Raw genomic sequence first — 19,314 nt, 5'->3', positions numbered from 1 at the left:
ATAGGAAAGGGACAGAATCATGAGAAGGTGGCAAATCTATAAAATCAGTTTCATGTCAAGACTCATTTCTTTACCATATTCTTTCCCTTTTAAGAATCTGAGTTATTTGTAACAAAAAAGAGGCTCTGTCGTGTTTTGCATTGTACTCATTACCAGGAGCTGAGTCTGGGTGGGGCTCTGTGGTAGGTGCCGACTGGAGCACTTGCAGAGGACCTGCAGCTACCACGTGCACAGTGACAGGCCATGTTGTAGTCAAGTCTTCATATTCAGAACTTCTACCGATTTTATAAACAATCGCTAGCAAACCTGCAAGTGTTAAGTTAAATGATATCCTTGAGAACAGGCTAACTTAAGAACATGACAAATTCACAGTTTGAGGAAATGGCCAAGCACTTTAATCTTAAGAACCTTCCTGTGAGAGTTCTCTTATGTTACTGGACATAATGAAAACATTAATACTTTCTTTTATAGGAAATATGTTTATTATTGATCATCTCAATTCAAAAATACTCATTCTTTCTCAGGGCTGGTCCATCATAGTCTCTTTGAAAATATTAAATACATCGAAATCATGAGCAATTTTAACAGTAACAGAAACTTCTGTACAGTAAGCAAGACAGGGATTTCTAACAATGACACAAGAGCTCCAGAACTTGCCAGTAAAACAAAGGCAGCGTTTCCAATGACAAGGCCTAGGAACCCATGGATAAAAATCTAACAGAACACATGCTGGAAAACGGGGTCAGGAAATGGTATCATCCACCCTCGATCTGAGTATGCTCAGTGATGGCACAAAGCATGTCCTGTGAGAGGGACTTGGAGATAAGATCGCTTCTATCCAGAAATGTGCCCTTTGGGAATGGGGCATATGGTACCTAAGTGCCCCCAAATCAACTGTTTTTCAACTTCTTGCCTACACAATCATAACCAAGGTTTCAACGAGAAGGCAGGCACAGGAAGTATTTAGCTTTGACTTCTTAGCAGATGTAACACCAGCTCTTCATCCTCTGCTAAAGACAGGCCGGTATCCAAAGGCTCTAAAGTGTCCCACTTGGCCTTCTTTCTGTTATGACTTGTTGGTCCCACGTCTTCCACTTCACTGTTGTTCCTCTTCTTCATCCCCTGCTTCTTCTTGGTATCACTGGTGAGAAGAAATCCAAAGATTTGCTTTAGACTCAGTATGAAATCAAACATTTAAAATAGGACAAAATTAACAGAGAGTTGGTAAAGTGATATTATTCAAGAATGAAGGAAACCATGGCAACGTCAAGATATCTGTACAATTAGTAAGTACCTTCCCATCAGTAGCTAGGTCCTACCACGCACGAGGCACACGCAAGGTACTTTGTTCACACTGGGTCATCCAATTTTCACAATCATTCTAGGAAGTTACAGCTGTATCATCCACAATTTGAGGACACTGAGAGGCACCACAGGTATGTCTGGCTCCAGCGTGTGCTTGTCCTGCCACGTCAAACTACCTCTACTGAAAGTCAGGTTATCTTTAGGTAGCAGAGTGCAAGCTAACAGCTATCTGGACACCAGGTACTGCTTCTAATATCTGTTGCATTAAGTTGTGATCTAGAGATCATGCATAAAATAGAACCTGAGATGTTAAATTACAGATTAGTTAAGACGTCAAATAAATTTCCTCCATTTAAAAATCTGTATCAAAGATACAGATAGCCTTAAGAAAGCAAACATTATCGCAGTATTAAGTACATACCCAAGACACAGACCATAAAAACAAAACTAATTTCTGAAAGTTGAGGCAATCACTTGATATGCTAAAAACAGAAGAAAAAGCAAAACATTCTCCTCCAAGCATTTTGAGATATTATCTGTTCCAAGATGACCCAATTATTGGATATATGATTAAAACAAAATAAAAAGGCCATCTATTAGCAGTAGCAACCACGAATCCAGGGCTTCCTCAGAGTCTGGCACTGCGCTACATACCTTACATAGCTTATGTCATTTATATTCACGGCAACCCTCAGTGTGGAGTGCATTAGTCTCATTCTGCAATGAGGTTAAGAGAGGTTAAATGACTAGACCAAGATTACACCCATGGGATTCAAACTCAGATATGAATGATACTGAATCCATCCCCAAAGGCAGACTTTTAAAAGCAATTAGAGTTGACTCAGTCAACATTTAAATGCCAAGAACTGTGGAAAGAGCACTGATTTGGCATCAACACAGTCAGACCTTTAATTAACACGTCTAACCCTCAGCTTTCTTATTTGTAAAGACAGGGATTATATAATTTATTTAAAATTGTGAGAATTAAATGAACTTACAGAAATGAGAACACACAGTAGTGCTCAATACATGTTAACTTTCTGTCTAAAAACTCCCTTTTAAATTCTCACATTCACTATATCTAATCAGCAAAATAAATAAATAAATAAATCCAGAAATATTACATTATATCCCAAGCACACAATGTGTTCTTAAAGAGAACAAACTGCTCAACTTCCAATGGCCTGGATTACTCTTTAAGAAGACAGCCTGGATATCAAAGTGAATGTGCCTAATCAGCATATCCATTTATGACCAGCTTGATGCAAAACTGGAAATAATTCCTCCATTTCCCTCCCAGAAGTGCCCAGTGCTCTGACTCAGCCATTCTCTTTCACCATTGGAGGAAAGACAAACTGGATGGCACTATGAGGTTATTTAAAGCCACAAATCACTGCACTTTAAAAGAGTGCCTGGAGAGATGAACATGAAAGAGTTCCCTGTGATACAAATTCAGTCAGCAAAGAATTAAAATAATTCTTAGTGAAAAAGGGCCTTAAAAAAAAGCATTGAGCCCTAATCCTCTTACGAGTATGGTCAGTCCTGTGACAATCCCACAGGGTTATAGTGCCAGGATCTATCTGGTTCAAGGGAATACTGGTATTTGCTCTGCCTATACGTCAAGTGCATCTCAGGTCAGCTCATCAGAAATGGCCTAATTAGTGGGCTGTCTATTGCATCCTCTTAATGTGCTCCTGCACATTACACGCCCTGGAGGAAATAGGTGGTTTAGATAATAAAAGGTAGAAAATTTATGTAGTCCAAGTATTTTCACAATAGGCAGCTTTGCTGCTTTGTGGATCACTTCAAATTCTAGAAAGGCACTTTATACTACTTTCTGTAGCAAATAAGCAGCAATCTGTATAATAAGTTAATTATTAAACAACAGTATAGGCATTCTACAGATAAATTACCAAAAGGGGGATAATGTAACAAACCTAGAAAGTAATTAGGAAGTAGAAAGCAAACTATAGCCACTATCTGGTCTCTTCAGGAAAGGCCTCTTCCAAATGGAGTGGCACTAGAGGGCTCCCTTTTATTTACATCCTGATGAATCAGGCAGGCAGTGGGGTTCTGACCCCGTCTAGCTTATATTCACCTGGAGCTCACTGGATCCAACTAGGGGCAGGGACTTCTTTCTGATGGGTTAACAACCTAATATATGTAATAGAGAATTCTAGTTTCTTGATTTTTAAATTATTTTCTGCAAGTTCTGCGAGGGGCTCTTGCATCTTTCAATCATGAGTTCTGTTAGGAGCCATGGGGGCAGCACATCACTGGTGCCATTTATCAAATAGGTAGTAAAACATTCTGAAGATAATAGGTCCACTGAAATAATGAAAATGCAATAGAGGTCGAAAAAGGAGTAAAATCAGTGTTCTCCACTAAGCCGAGGGAGGTAAGGAGGTCCCTGAGATGTCTGACGAGGGGGTGGCCTGCAAAACTGGGGTGAGCCCAAGCCTGAACTCTGCATTTTATCCTCATGTCAGCACTTCTGTGGGACTTAGATTTTTGCCACATTCTTTAAATGTTCGAGGCAAGGGTCAAAAGCAAACATATCACTGCTCAGCATTAAGACGGTACAACATAATGGATAAAGCACATCTTAAAAAGCAAAAGCATGGCTTGACTCAGCACACCAAAAGCCCTACTACTGCTATAAAAATCAAAAGTAGAGCTAAAGAATTCAGAGATAAGTCTTTCAATAAACCAAATAATAAAGACTTTATTAGTAATGTCTGGTGTGCCATTTAAAGGACGTATCATACAACAGAGAAAAAATCATCATGTAATGTGTAATCTGAACAGATGATGACAGGGAAATTCTATTTTGATGATTTTGAAATTTTTGTGAAAATGGATACACAAAGGCTTGTCTTGATAACCAAAGTGACCATCTGAGCCAAACAACTCACTCATTGCTAATAATTAAGAAAACAAGATACAACATTGGAATGTGAATTCAATTTTAAAATCTTTATTTGTCATTGAGTTTTAAATGGAATATAACTTTCTGAATTTCTAAATTTTCTGAAACCAAACATCAAAATACTCTGAGAAATTGAACTGATTTTTTAACAGGGTTGATTTCCTGGTTTCAATATTTTAACTTTTTCAGACACTTGTAGTTATGTCATCACCCCAGAATAACAGTGTTAATTTCACGAGAAACAAAAGAGCCAGAGGAAAACCTGAAGTTAGCATGTTCAGGTCAGCCTTCCTCCCAGTCCCTCACTCCTCAAAAGCACGGCCCTCACTTGCGAGATCAGCAGACACTTGGGCATTTCCACCGGTGTTTGCTATAAATGTGGCACCTGCCTCTTCTGGGTCTTCCTTTGTCCTTCAAGACCCATCTCCAATTCCTTATCTCCCATGAAAGGTACAAATCTGCCTATTAAAAGTGATCTCTTCTGAATTGGAAAAGCGCCAATTATCTATTAGTCATTTTGCACCTAAGATTGCTATTTCCTGATACTAAATTGATTTTATTTTCCAACTGTATGCATCTTAACTCCCAATTAGAATGTAAACCCGTGAGTGGAAAAGTGAATGGGCACAGTCTTCCTTGAGGGCAATTTGGCAGTACCCTTCAAAAGTCTTTAAAATATATATACCTGGCAATTTTTCTTCTGGGACTTTATCCAGAGGAAATAATTAGAGATCTAGACAAAGATTTAGGCACAAGGATATTCACGGGATAGCTACTTTTAATTGCAGAAAGTTAGAAATCCCAAAGTCCAACCACAAAGGATTGAATAGGTTATAAAATTAGAAATGAGATACTATGCAGCTATTAAAAATGATGTTTCAGGAATTGCTTTTGACACTGACAACAGTTATAAAACCAACACAAAAAGAGAGAGTCCATTTGTATTTTAAAAAGTCTATATGTAAGTTTGCATAGAAAAAGGTTTGGAAGATTTTTTTTAATTTTCCTCTTGCTGTTATATATGTCCTCTCATTTTTCTGTAATGAGCCTGTATTACTCTTTGCAATAAAGAAAAAAATTAAATTTGAAGTTCTGAGTAGCTAGGTATACATCAATTATTCTTTTTAATTCCACAAGGCTCAGAAGCATACAGAGTAGGTATGCCCTACTACTGCTATAAAAATAAGAAGTAGAGCTAAAGAACTCAGAGATATCAGTCTTTCAATAATCCAAATAATAAAGACTTTATTAGTAATGTCTGGTGTGCCATTTAAAGGATGTATCATACAACAGAGAAAAAAATCATCATGTAATGTGTAATCTGAACAGATGATGACACAGTAGGTATGCCAAATAATCTCTGTTCCTGTTGATAACCTGATCTCCAACCTAGGGTCCCTGTGTCTATAAATGTATCAGAAAAGGTGAGACTGCTTAGGTCAAGATATATGAATCATGGGTTATTTTCAATATTTTTTTTTAAATCTGCAATTGTGTGCCAAAGACTAAGTTGTGGGATTTGTTTGCTTTTGGCTAGAATTATATTAACTGAGGTTTGTAAACGCTCAATACTTCAGATACTTGGGTGAACTGGAAATTACATCTTTGTTAATGAAACAAATGTGAAATATTAAGTATTAACTTTCTTGAGAGACAAAAATCTTTTAAAACATGGGACCATTATCGTTGAAAACAAAACAGATGATGACAGGGAAATTCTATTTTGATGATTTTGAAATTTTTGTGAAAGTGGATACACAAAAGCTTGTCTTGTGATGATGAAAAGGTTGGAAGTCATCATTCCAGGATACATAATGGTGCTCCATGGATCATATGGAGAAACCTGTGAGAATTCCCGATAATTTTACTTTTCAGTCTTACATATCAGCCTTCTTAGGAAGCTATTCAATAATGGTTTCCATGCCCACTCCCCCCTCAAATACAAAAAAAAACTTAAGAACCAGTCATCTTAAATAAAGTTCTTGTTGAAATATCATTTATAAAACCTTCATGTATAATATTTCTCCTTTGAGCCCATTGTAAGTACGCTTAGAGAAGTAGTCTCTGTCAAGCACAGCATGGTCTTGTCTTTTTCATAAAAATTTCAGTGGTTCTCTAGAAAGATTATTAGTATAATCTTTAAAGAGTCTCATGATCTAGTATAAGCCTGCCTCTGTAACCTGTTCTGCATTAGCCCCCCTTAATATACCCCTTGTTCTTTGGGGCTCCTTTCTATTCCCTGAATATGCCCCAGCTTCTCAGTTTCTTTTATCTCTATCTGGAATTCCCTTTTCTGTTTTCTAACTATCTAAACCTCCCTTATCCTTCAAAACCAGTTCAAATGATACCTCTTCCTCAAGGATTCCACCTTGTGCACTGTAATTTTGTACAGATTTCTTCTTCTGCCTACTAAATGGTTAGCTTTTTGAGGTCTGAGGCTCCTTCATTTCTGAAGATGACTTAAAGAATTCATTCAATAAAGGTCCATTCATCTGAATAGTAAAAATAATGACGGTTAGGGTAGTTCAAAGCCCCAAGAATTACCATCACTGCAACAAAAAAGGCAACATTTCAATGGATTTTGCTTCTAATTCGACTTCCAGCAGAGTTAACAGAGGAGAGTGTCACGTGTGGGAGCACCCCCAGAACACTCAATCCAGTCTGTGGGTGCGCAGGCTCCTGTCTGCTGACTAATCCTCCGTTTTTAATATCACAAGTTCCAGTGTTCTAAATTTTGGCTTTGCATGTTTTTAAAAATTATGTAAGTGGCCAAATTATGGCTAAACCCAGTAACTTGTTTTTTCAAACACAACTTCTGCTGAGTTAACGCCCTGTCAATGGACAGTTTAAATTTTACCATGAATGCAACTTCCATACGAGATGTAATCAGCAATCATCTAAATTTAAAGTACTTAAAGGTTGACTACAACCTCCCTGATTGTACCTTCCCAGCTTCCTCTTCCTCTAGCCATTACATAAATGTTCATTTCCCCAGGTTCCATCCTTGGGCCTCAACTATCCTCATCTTACATATTCATTCTGGATATTCTCATGCAGTTCAGTGTTTCCACAATCTTCCACAATGCTAATGACTTAAAAATATGCATTTTAGCCTAGGGCTTTTTCTAGACCACCTGATCAGAAATTATACTGTAAAAAAAGAAGTACCCAATAACTTCAGACTCTGAGAAATGAGACAGTACTTTTAAGATTATAAAAAGATCAAAACTTGGCATGTCACTTCAACAAAAATGAGTAATTTTGATGTTCTTTGCAATAATATCTAACTATTATCCTTTTTAAAATGTGTGATCACATGAAAACCTTAACCCTCAATGAAGTACTGACAAAGATACTCTCTTTTGACCAAACCTGAGTCTGGCTACTCTAAGTCCTCTTTCTAACTGGGCTTTGTCTTTAGTCCAGTTCTGCCCACTTAGTCCAGTTTTAGCAAGAATCCTGCCAAGTCAGCTTAACAAAAATCTCTCACCCTTAATATCTGGTCAAATTTCCCATCCCCCAGGCTTGCCTTCAGTAATAATCCTGTGGAATCTGTTTAGCCAGAATCCTCCATAACCCTGATGTTCCTTCTTAATAGCTTTCCATTAATGACCCCTTCCTGTAAATCTCTATAACTCTCACTTGTCCTAGTTGTACTCTCAGTTGAGCTCAATCTCTTGCCCCTACTAAAAAACTCCATTGCAGTGGCCCCTACCCCTTGAATAAAGTTTGACTTACCATTCTTTAATAAGTGTCATGAATTTTTTTCTTTAACAGCATGTAGCACAGTCAACAAATGACTATGACTTCAAGACAAAGGTATCAGGTTCCATAAGACACACAGTGACAGTGGGATCTCCCCTCATTATCCTGGACTTTAGACTCAGGGTGGTTTGCCACCAGCAGACACAATATTTCAACAAAGAGTATAATCAGCAAATACAGCACTTGCCAAAAATATGAAAAGTTAAAATTGAAATTGCTTTCATTTTTGTCACAAGAGTACTACTTAATGTTGATGGCAAACAAGACCAAAAAGCAAATTCTCAACTCATAACTTTTGTTTTCTTTTGAGGGGAAAGACCTTTAGAAAAAACAAACAAGAAACATTGGTATCCAAGAAAGAAACAAAGTGGATGAAGATTATACGAAGCCACTAACTACTCTAAATGAAGCACATCCCTGACTCTTGAGAAATACATACTGGATTCTTAGAGAATGTGGAAACCGTCTTGTTCATTTGGTCATCTCTGATTCAATGGAGAATGGAAGAGGATCCTCAAAGACTGGAGACTGGCAAAAAGTACTTCCCATTTTATTATTATTTCTTTTTAGAGATGGGGGTCTTGCTATGTTGCCCAAGCTGGCCTTGAACTGGGCTGACACAATCCTCCTCCCTCAACCTCCCTGGGACTAAAGGTGCATGCCACCATGCTCAGCCTGGTTCCCATTTTCAAAGAGGAGAAGGTAAATTTTGCACAGTATGTAAAGCTTTCAACCAAGACTTTAAAGTGGATTACCAACTTTAAATAGGAAAGCCTGTCAGCGAACTATACCTGTGGGCCAAATTTCACACAGTGCCTGTTTTATACATCAAGTTTTACTGATGATTCAGCCTCAACTCCCTTGTTTATGTATTGTCTATGGTTGCTTTACCACTGCACTGGCAGAGATGAGTATCCCTCAAAGTGTAAAATAATTACTATCTGGCCCTTTAGAGAAAAAAGGGTAGATCCCTTTTTTATATTTTATACCCTGCTGACATATAAAACAAGCACTGTGTGAAATAAACAAAACCAAAAACCAGACCCCTGGTTCTAGTAGCTTTTGTTGGCTCACTAAAAACAATTCATATCAGACTAATCTTACTGCTCTGAGAAGGTTATTTGACTGGTAAAGTGGGAAAATGAATGCTTTTAGGCTTCAGCAAGGCACAGAACACACAATAACCTTGTGGATAACATTGAGACACAGGATCTGAAGACAAAATTAGGAGAAAGCGTAACTAGGTCATTAAGAAGAATTTTCAGTTTCCTAAAAGGTTTATTGTTAAAGGTATTTTATAACGTCTAATTCATGGTGCCTGGATGTTATTGTAACTTCGTCTCTATCAAGTTTAACTCAGTATATTTGGAAGACACTGTGATCATGGAACCTTTTATCCCCTTAACTTTACAGGTAAGTTCTCTGAAATGTACACATGGCATAACGTAAAAAATATCTACTTTTCCCCCTTCCCTGTTTAATATTGAAATGACTGCTTTTAAAAATCAGTTACTTAACAGTGATTCAAGCACTGTTATTAAATATGTCATTTCCAAAATTCTGGTATAGAGGAAAAGAAAATGGCTTTGGAGCCAGTCTGACCCGATTTAAACCCTAGCAGTTGCCTAAAACTTGGGAAAACTGCTGAATGTCACGCAGTGCCAATTTTTATGTTTGTAAATGTGACTAATATCTACCTCATGGAGAGATTAAATAAGTGATACATGCATAGTAAATGCATTATAAATGTTAACTATAGCTTCTCCAACTCCCCATGGTGGGCATGATCTTACTTTTCTGTTGATGTTAACTAGATTATATTGGTCTTTACCATGTAAGGTGAAAGCTTTTTAACTTGAGATGTCTCCTGACCCCCTGAGATAGGGTCTTGCTCAGCCCAGGCTGGAGTACAGGGTGCTATCAAGGCTCATGAGAGAACTCCTGGAGAGGTGGGACACTCAGGAAGGAATACTGAATGGGGTAGGGGTCTGGGACAAATGTTCTTGGAGGGAAGAGAGGTTCTGGGTCCCTGTTAGGTTAAGGTCCTCAGCAAGCAACAATAGTCTTTGATGTTTTTATTAAAATTAAGTATATTATTATTATTAGCCTTATCTCAGGTAAGAACCTTCACTTTGAGAGGCTGAGAAGACAGTTCCTCAAAGGGCAGCCCTGTTCATAAGGAAGGGCTATGCTAAGCTGGAATTTCATGTTTGGCAGAATAGTACTTAATCCAGCATATAACCAAAATCTGAAAAGACAAAGCATATTATTATCACAGTCTCCTGTATTTTAAACGTTAAAAACAGCTTTCTTTAAACTACAGAAATTATTATGAACTGGTTAAATTCTAAAATACTGACAATACAAGATGCTGGTGGGGCTGTGGAGCAAAAACAGCTCTTGTTCATTGCTGGTAAGAATGCAAAATGATACAGCCACTTCGGAAGAGAGTTTAGCAGTTTCTTATAAAACTAAATATACTCCCTACCATGTGATCCAGCTGTCATGCCCTTTGATATTTACCCGAAGGAGCTGAAAACTTATTACCACACAAAAACCTGCTCATGAATATTTATAGCAGCTTTATTCATAATTGCCAAAATTTAGAAGCAGCCAAGATGTCTTTCAATAGATGAACAAACTGTGATACATCCATACAATGGAATATTATTCAGTGATAAAAAGAAATGAGCTATCAAGCCACAAAAAGATATAGCAGAACCTTAAAAATATATTGCTACATGAAAGAAGCCAATCTGAAAAGGCTGCATATATGATTCCACACATATGGCATTCCAGAAAAGGCAAAACTGTGAATACAATAAAAAGACCAGTGGTTGCAAGGGATTTGGAAAGAGAAGGATAGATAGGTGGAGCACAGGGGATTTTTGAGGGCAATGAGCTATTCTGTGTGATACTATAATGACAGACACATGACATTATACATTTGTCAAAACCCATAAGATATACAATGCCGAAAGTGAACTCTAATTTGAACTATAGACATTAGTTAATAATAATGTATCAATATTAGTTCATAAATTGTAACAAATTTACCACACTAATACAAGATGTTACTAATAGGGGAAATCGCAGAGGTAGTGAAGGGAAATATGAAAACTGTATTTTTCACTCCATGTTTACTGTAAAAACTAATATTGCTAGGAAGAAAGTCAATAAAAAAAGTATAGTTTAAAAGAGTATACCCCCAATACATTATAACTTAATTAAATTAAGCATAAAAACACATTAGAGTTTTCTCTTTTTATCCCCAAAGAACTACATGCCCCTTAATATATCACCTGAGTTACCTTTCCCATCCTCATTTAGAGTACTCAGACCATCTCAATTTCACTTTTCTGTACTTATGAGAATTTCAATGCCAGCTCGCTCCTTTCTAATAAGTTGCCACTGTATAGACTAGACTAGCAACTGTTTTTTATACTCATCACCTTCTATGAAGTCAGTATCACAATCAGGATAGACACATGGGTAGAATGATGATGAGGTGAAAAGCAGTCAAGGAATCTCCTAATAGGAATACACAGAATTGTACAGTCATGACGATGCTATTAGGGTAAATATTTAAACAATAATTGTCTACGCAAACCATAATTAGAACACTAGGATGAATCATTCCTTCTTCCCAGAGGTGGCTTTCAATGATTCTTCAGGTCTCGCCTCAGAGAGGGTTCTTCCTAACCATCTTGGCTAAAGTGAACTCTCCCAATTCCTCCCTCATCAGTTATTGTTTTCAAGGCCCTGTCACCACCTCTTGTCTGCTTTTTGTTTACTTCCTTATGGTCTGTCTCTCTTGCTGGAGTGTACGCTCTATGAGGGGCTGGGGTCCAGTATCTCTTTATTGCTCTCTGCCAGTCACATGGTAAACTAGCAGTTTATCAAATGCCTAAATTATGCGACTGTCAAAGGAGAACAGACAGGTAAGGGCATTCCTACACTCCAATTTGGTAACATGGAGTCTCCATCCATATTTTGAATAGGCTATGTTACATGACATTACTGTCACTACATCATTAATTTCAACCAGGCTGTAAGATATTTTTGTAAACTGTTTTGAATATATGGCCTAGTACTACCTGGGGACTTAATGAATGACTTCAATGAGGAAAACAATGAAAAGTAGGCATCCTAGAGGACATTAAGTTTTATTCCTATCAATGTATATACTCTTTTACAAACTCCTACCAGTTTCGCTTTTAGTAATTAAAATAATTACTACATATTAATGACCCTACTCAATGTCATATTTCACTTTCTTTTTACCCTTGTTAGATCTTCATAGTAACTTTGCAAGGTAAAAATTAACTTCCTTTGACTGATGAAGAAAGCTGGGTCACAGTGATTAAGTAACTTGTCAAAGGTCCATAACTTATAAAAGAAAGATTCAAACTCAGGTCTGTCTGACCCCCAAACCCGCAGTTTTCCCCACAAAGCCAAGTAGCCTGCCTTTGTTCTAACAGTCTTAATTTCACGAAACTACTTTCCCTGTTGCAAAGTTGATAATAATGCAGCGTGTAGATCAATATTCCAAAACTACAAGCAGTGGTGCATGTGGGCAAGGCATTCAGTCTCTCGGTTCATAGAACCTCATGTAATTCATATCTCACACCTGCTAGAGAAACTATTTTTGTAAAACAGATGCTTCTGAGAACACCCTGCCAGGATCAGGCATAGTTTAAATTTGTATGTACTGATAGAGAAAAGCATAAGGAGAGAGACTGATTCACTGATATATTATTCCATGTAGCAGGAACTCCTAGGGCTTATTCCACTTGAATTTTTAATTCCCTTTCTGGCTTTTAGGACACTTTAGCCAATAAACTTACAAGTGTGGGAAAGAGTGGGGCAAATGACATTATCACAAGAAGAGGAAGGTAATCATTGGTACCTGCCATGAATAGGAAGACCTCTCACTGGTAAACAGCATACTTTAAATGATGTGTGAATTAAATCCAAAGAAAACAAGTCAGAATGTCCTTTGTAACCCAGAAACCACACTTCCTGGGGTGCGAGGACACAGTAGTTGGAACCACTATGCCAAACTTCAAGAATGTTTCAGCTGGGCGCAGTGGCTCACGCCTGTAATCCCTGCACTTTGGGAGGCCAAGGCAGGCAGTTGCCTGAGGTCAAGAGTTCAATACTAGCCTGGCTAACATGGTGAAACCCCTTCTTTACTAAAAATACAAAAAAATTAGCCGGGCATGGTGGCGCACGCCTGTAGTCCCAGCTACTCAGGAGGCTGAGGCAGGAGAATTGCTTCAACCCAGGAGACGGAGGTTGCAGTGAGCTGAGATTGCGCCACTGCACTCCAGCCTGGGCGACAGAGGGAGACTCCATCAGAAAAAGAAAAAAAAAAAAAGTTCCAAGTGCTGTCTGATAAGGCTGTGGCCAAGGCAACATAGAAGAAAAATATCTTCTGGGAAAATCTGTCAACTTCTCTCCTGCTGGATGCAGTGCCTTATAGAAACACAATGTAGTGGAGTGAACACTAAACTTCCAAGGATGCTGGGGCAGACAGTTCCAATAATTAAGTTATAAAATGGCAACTGAAATTGTGGGGGATTCTGTAAGCCTGACTCTGAACAAGAGACTATGCAGCCAGAAAGTGGCATATGCCTCATTTTAGAGGTCATAACTTCTGCGGCAGCTGCATTTCTTCATGTACAACTAGGGGTGTGCAAGTTCGTATGTGTTAAATTACAAAATAGGGGATTGACATCACTGTACAGCCTATTCAGAAATTTCACAAAAGCAAGGACAAGGGGCTGCTGGAAGAAAGCACACTCTCTTTATTAGACTGTCTGAGCAGCTTTTCAACCTCTTGCTTTTCCTTCTCTTTCTTTTGGAATGCTAAGTTAAGAAATCAGGTGAACCAAAGACTGATACAGCTGCAAGGAAGCTAAGGGTGGGTGTCTGGAGGTGGAGAACATTGAATATGCCCTTAAACAGAAACCCTGAGGTGTCCTTTTACAACATGCTGCTAAACTGGCTGTGGAAAGCTACTGTGAGAGACAAGAGTTTAGCGCCTGAGAGCCCAGTTTTGGGCACCTATTTGCATAAAACTTTCCTTCTTGTATTCATATCATAAATGTAGCTTGGATTTTTTTCCTAAATAATTTAAACCTAATACATGAGCTTGTGATCATTTGAAACATTCTCAGAAACCTTTATAACCATCCTAAAGTACTGGCACTTTGGTATTCAAATATGTTGTGCCAGAGACTTTTCCCCTTACCATAAATTTTAATTTACGAGGCCATGCAACAGTCCTAATGAAGATTAATTACTACAGTACATTCCATATAATGTGCTCAGCTTTCTCCTGTCAGCACAGGCTACCACATGTAGAACTGGTAGTGAAAATGTATCACGTCCTTAATGTCTCTTTTCTAGCTGCTCAGTACTAAAAACAAATTTGTAAAAACAATGTCATCTAAGAAAAGATTGATGGGCTCAGAGTTCATTATAAACATAACTGCAAAAGGAGAGGAAAAAACTGGTCCTGTTGGATCAGAATTCTAATAATCAGAAAAGGCTGGCAGTGGTCAGGAAAAACTAGAAGGCACAAGACTGCACATCATACCACTTCACACATGTGTTTCCATCTGCAAAATATCTACAACGCCATTTGCGACTGGCAAAAAGTTTTTGGCCACACTCTTTTTCTGGTCATAAATCCATCCAGTTAACTGCACAGGAGTGTCTATGCTACATGCACGCCCACGCCATCATTTTGCATGGAATCTCAAGATTTCCCTAAAGCTCATCCATAGAGCCCAGGTTAAGAATCCCTGCTCCACAGCAGTTTAGAAGGTATAATTATGTCTCTTCTCCCAGATTAAAAGAAAAAAAATTAAACATCATACAAGTTGAGTTTATGCTATGCATTTTTCTCATGGCTAATCTGCATGTAGAACATTTTGTGCTCCTCAGAAACACATCCCATCTGCTTCTCTCTCAATCTACTTTCCCTGATTAGTTTTCAATCTAAGATCACCACCTACCCAAGCATGTCCCTAATGTTCCAGCTATCTGGCAAAATGAAGTTTTACAGTTTAGTCTCACTCTTCATTAGTCCTTCAAATGACTTCAGAGGAAAGAAAATCCAGTCTTCAACAAAGCTGCCCACCAAAACATCACTTATAATTACAAAATCAAATCAAATCACACAAGAACCCAAAACCTAAGCATGGGTACAATCTTTAAAAAATTCACTAACAATTTTTAAAAATTACTTACAATAACAAAAATCAAAACCCATTAAAATTACTTGTAATAACAAAATAAAATCAAACAAGAACCAAAAACCTAAGCATGGGTACAATCTAAAAATTTTAAAAGGGAGGCGGACAAGGAAATTATGGTTTAACCAAGTGATGGAAAGTTTGCAGTCATTAGGCATGAGTGCATTCTATGTGAATGCAATGTGAAATGACAAAAAGAAACACCCTAAGAAGTCACTCACAAAGGTCTTTTCAGTGAAAACAAAGTTTCAGTGCACCAGAGTTAGGGCAGCTGCCAGAGAACCCTACTAGCAAGGGTGGTTCACCTTAGCCTCATAGCATCCTGAGCTATTCATCCTTCTTAGAGATCCTGGCGCTTCTGAAAAATGGCAGGCTCACAACTGTCCTGAGTTATATATAAAATGGTTGATTAAATGACAGAGTAGAAAGCACAGGGCAAAAACACTAACAGTAAAAGAGTAGCTTTTTAAACTCCCAATTTCTCAAACTGTGTCTTCCCCATCTCAATCTAGCCCTCATCCCAGAAAATAACATCCTCCTTCCTCAACATGTAGCAACCTTTCTCTAAAAGTCCTAAGACAAATATTGCCTTTCCCAATCCCCACCCCAACAATCTGCCTCAGGAGTTTCTCCAAATATTGTTCTTATTTTCAAATGTTTGACAAATAGGAAATGACTGAGATTTTCTCTTGAAAGTTGCTTGGCATACGGGAAGGGGGCATATACTCCTGAAGTTGAAAAGAGTAAGAGGAAAGAATGGCAGGCACACAATAAATTCACTACATAATTAAGCTGAGCCAACCTCTTTCTACATTTGCTGCACACAATGAGATTCATAATCAAGGAGAGGTTCAAGTAATTGGAGACTGCAGTGAATAGTATTTTTTTAAACAATCACCTAGACTAAGAAAAAGCTCTTTTAGCTCCATCCAAAAACAAGTAGGAAATGAAAATGGCTTCTGAGAACATTGTTTTCCAAGTGAAAAGCCTCCCACAAATTATGAAGCCGACTGCAAAATCTTAGAATAGGTACTGAGCAAAACTTATTTAAGAGATGTCACAGAACTCAATACTAGGAGAAACTACAGAGGTTAAAGCAGTTCATCCACCTCACATAAGAGATCATTTTTAAAGACAGGCAAGTTCACTCAAAAGATAGAAAAATGAATATGGAACAGATTTTTAGAAACAAAACAAAAACCCAAATAAAAGAACAAACGGCTGGGCGTGGTGGCTCACGCCTGTAATCCCAGCACTTTGGGAGGCCGAGGCGGGTTGATCACGAGGTCAGGAGATCGAGACCACGGTGAAACCCCGTCTCTACTAAAAATACAAAAAATTAGCCGGGCGCGGTGGCGGGTGCCTGTAGTCCCAGCTACTCCGGAGGCTGAGGCAGGAGAATGGCGTGAACCTGGGAGGTGGAGCTTGCAGTGAGCTGAGATTGCGCCACTGCACTCCAGCCTGGGCGACAGAGCGAGACTCCGTCTCAAAAAAGAAAGAACAAACATGCAGGCCAAAAACCTTGATTAGTCTTTTGATTCAGAGATGTGTAAAAATAGGTTAAATGAACACCTAATTATATTTACATGTGGAATAGTTTACTCCATACAGGAAAAGGTATCAATCCATACAGAAGTTACCAGGTCTAAATGAGGACAATAGCCTCAGTACAAACTATAGATGTAATTGGTCTTATGCTACCTAGAATAATCTACCAAATACCCTGCACCATGTAAGAATTCTTTAGGAAGCTACCTGCCTTAGATAATGTAGTCTACAAAGCAAAGATTGATATAAGGTAGTAAGAGTCGAATCATCACCTTTTCTTTTTCCTTTTTTTGTTTGAAAAAGGTTAAGATTATAAATATTAAAAATTTAATTTGACTGGATAATGAATATCTGGAACATCCAGCTGTTTCTTTTTCATTGTATTTAATACTTTGCAAATTTTCACATCATTAGCAATTCACACGAAGATGGCCAAAAACCAAACATGATAAATGCTACTAGATATACAAAAATTAATCTTACATGCTCAGAGTCAAGTCTCTCAGCTTGTGAAGCACAGCTATAGGAAACAATTTTATTGAAAGAAGAGTTTAAATGGAATATGGTTAAAGACACTCATCTCACTTTAGAAGCCACACTTTTTAGAAGTGCAATTTATCCTCCCCTCTGCTGAGTTAACACTTACACCTAAGTCCGATTTAGTGTAGACATCACTGCCTTCAGGAAGCTCTTTCTGACCCATCAGGCCTAGATTGAACCCATCACTTACATGGTCTCCATGTTCATTCCCTACCTACTCCACTCCCCACCGCCTCCCCAAGTGCATAAACCACAGCACTAATCCATCACACTGCTGTGTTATTGCTTATTTAGCTACCTGTAACCTCCATGGAACAAAAAGCTTTGTGAAAGCAGGAAAGATATTTTTCCTGTTTAATGTTTTATCTTCTGTATCCATGCCTGGCCCATGACAGGCACTAAAACATTTTTAGTTGAAAGAATGGATGGAAGAAATGTTATAATCCAGAGACTAACAGATCAAGTGGGTATTCTTAACTCTTAAATCGGTCATTAGCCCAAAAGCAATTACAGTATCTGAGGTCTTAGTTCCTCAAAAGGTACAAATCTCTTTCAAAACTTACTTGAGATAAGAACACAGGACTCTGTGCAGTTCCCAGCAGACCAATAAATTCAATGAATGTCACAAAGCCCACTGAAACAGAGACATGGGTTTCCTACTAAGCTGTTTTGTCTCCAAAAATAACAACAACAACAACAAATCCTAACATTTATTAATTCTACCGATGTTAACTCCCCATTTTCAAAGGAAGAATGAGAGGTGAAAGCTAGAGTAAAACGCAGCCTATACCAATGCATAAGATGGATAAAGAAGAGCAAAAAAGCCAGAGAACATCAAGCTCTCCCTTCTACACCTGTCGTCAAAAATAGCACATGAAAGCCTAGATCCTTAAATGGAGTTTGGACATCTGGCCCCAACTACTTCTGTACTGTGGGTAGATTAGCTGGTCCCCTGTTTCACAGCTCTGTTTTTGAGGATAAATAAACTATTCATGGCGGCATTCTTAAAGCTCATTAAAAGAAACCCAAAGTCACATAATTTTCATTGTCCCTGAAACCATATTATAAGCAAGTTCTCTTTTGGTCATGCTAACCAAACTGAGCTGAATCCACATCAGAACCCTTTTGAAATCTCAGTGCTGGAGATAACAATTCTGATAATTTTACAGGGTTGAAGGTAGTTTAAATTCTATTGCAGCTATGCACTGAACTGAGAAAGAAGGCAGAAGTAAAAACTCTTGAAAACCCTGTCAGACCTCCCTGAGGGGGAACTATTGACCCCAGATTCTGTCATTCTCCACTAAATCTGGCTCTCCATTGCCTAGTTCCAACTGACAGTGTCTTTTCCATGTGGAGAAACACAAGTGTTACTCACGCTGAATATCTGTATGTGTCAATAAAGTAAAGGAAAAAGAAACACCCAGAGGAAACTTTCAAAGAAACTCACTCATGCTAGTTTAGTTTGGGACTAATAGCTTCTTTCTTTCTCCTTCCCTTCCCCTCCCTCCCCACCTCCCTCCCTTGTGCTTTCTTTGCTTTTCTCTCTCTCTCTCTCTTTTTTTTTTTTTGAGATGGAGTCTTGCTCTGTCTCCAGGCTGGAGTGCAGTGCCACAATCTCGGCTCACTGCAACCTCTGCCTCCCAGGTTCAAGCAATGCTCCTGCCTCAGCCTCCCAAGTAGCTGGGACTACAGGTGCCCACCACCATACCCAGCTAATTTTTGTATTTTTAGTAGAGACAGGGTTTCACCATGTTGGCCAGATGGTCTCAATCTCTCGACCTTGTGATCCGCCCGCCTCGGCCTCCCAAAGTGCTGGGATTACAGGTGTGAGCCACCGTGCTCGGCTCTCTCTCTCTCAGAGTCTCACTCTGTCGCATAGGCTGGAGTGCAGTGGCACGATCTCAGCTCACTGCAAGCTCCACCTCCCGGGTTCACACCATTCTCCTGCCTCAGCCTCCCCAG

General features: G+C 38.6%; 1 protein-coding gene across 1 annotated transcript in view; it reads right to left on the bottom strand.

Annotated features, from left to right (window-relative positions):
- Positions 1-459: 459 nt before the first annotated feature.
- DDX10 (DEAD-box helicase 10) overlaps positions 460-19,314 on the bottom strand; it is a 298,002-nt gene continuing 279,147 nt past the window's right edge. The window contains exon 18 of the mRNA XM_055273017.2: positions 460-1,141. Within this exon, the coding sequence (XP_055128992.1) occupies positions 964-1,141 (178 nt within the window). The 3' untranslated portion in view covers positions 460-963. The remainder of the gene's footprint in view (positions 1,142-19,314) is intronic.

The sequence above is a fragment of the Symphalangus syndactylus genome, chromosome 3 (genome assembly GCF_028878055.3).
Source record: "Symphalangus syndactylus isolate Jambi chromosome 3, NHGRI_mSymSyn1-v2.1_pri, whole genome shotgun sequence".
Classification (NCBI taxonomy): domain Eukaryota; kingdom Metazoa; phylum Chordata; class Mammalia; order Primates; family Hylobatidae; genus Symphalangus; species Symphalangus syndactylus.
Note: the sequence above shows the minus strand (reverse complement) of the source record. Positions and strands in the feature narration are given on the sequence as shown.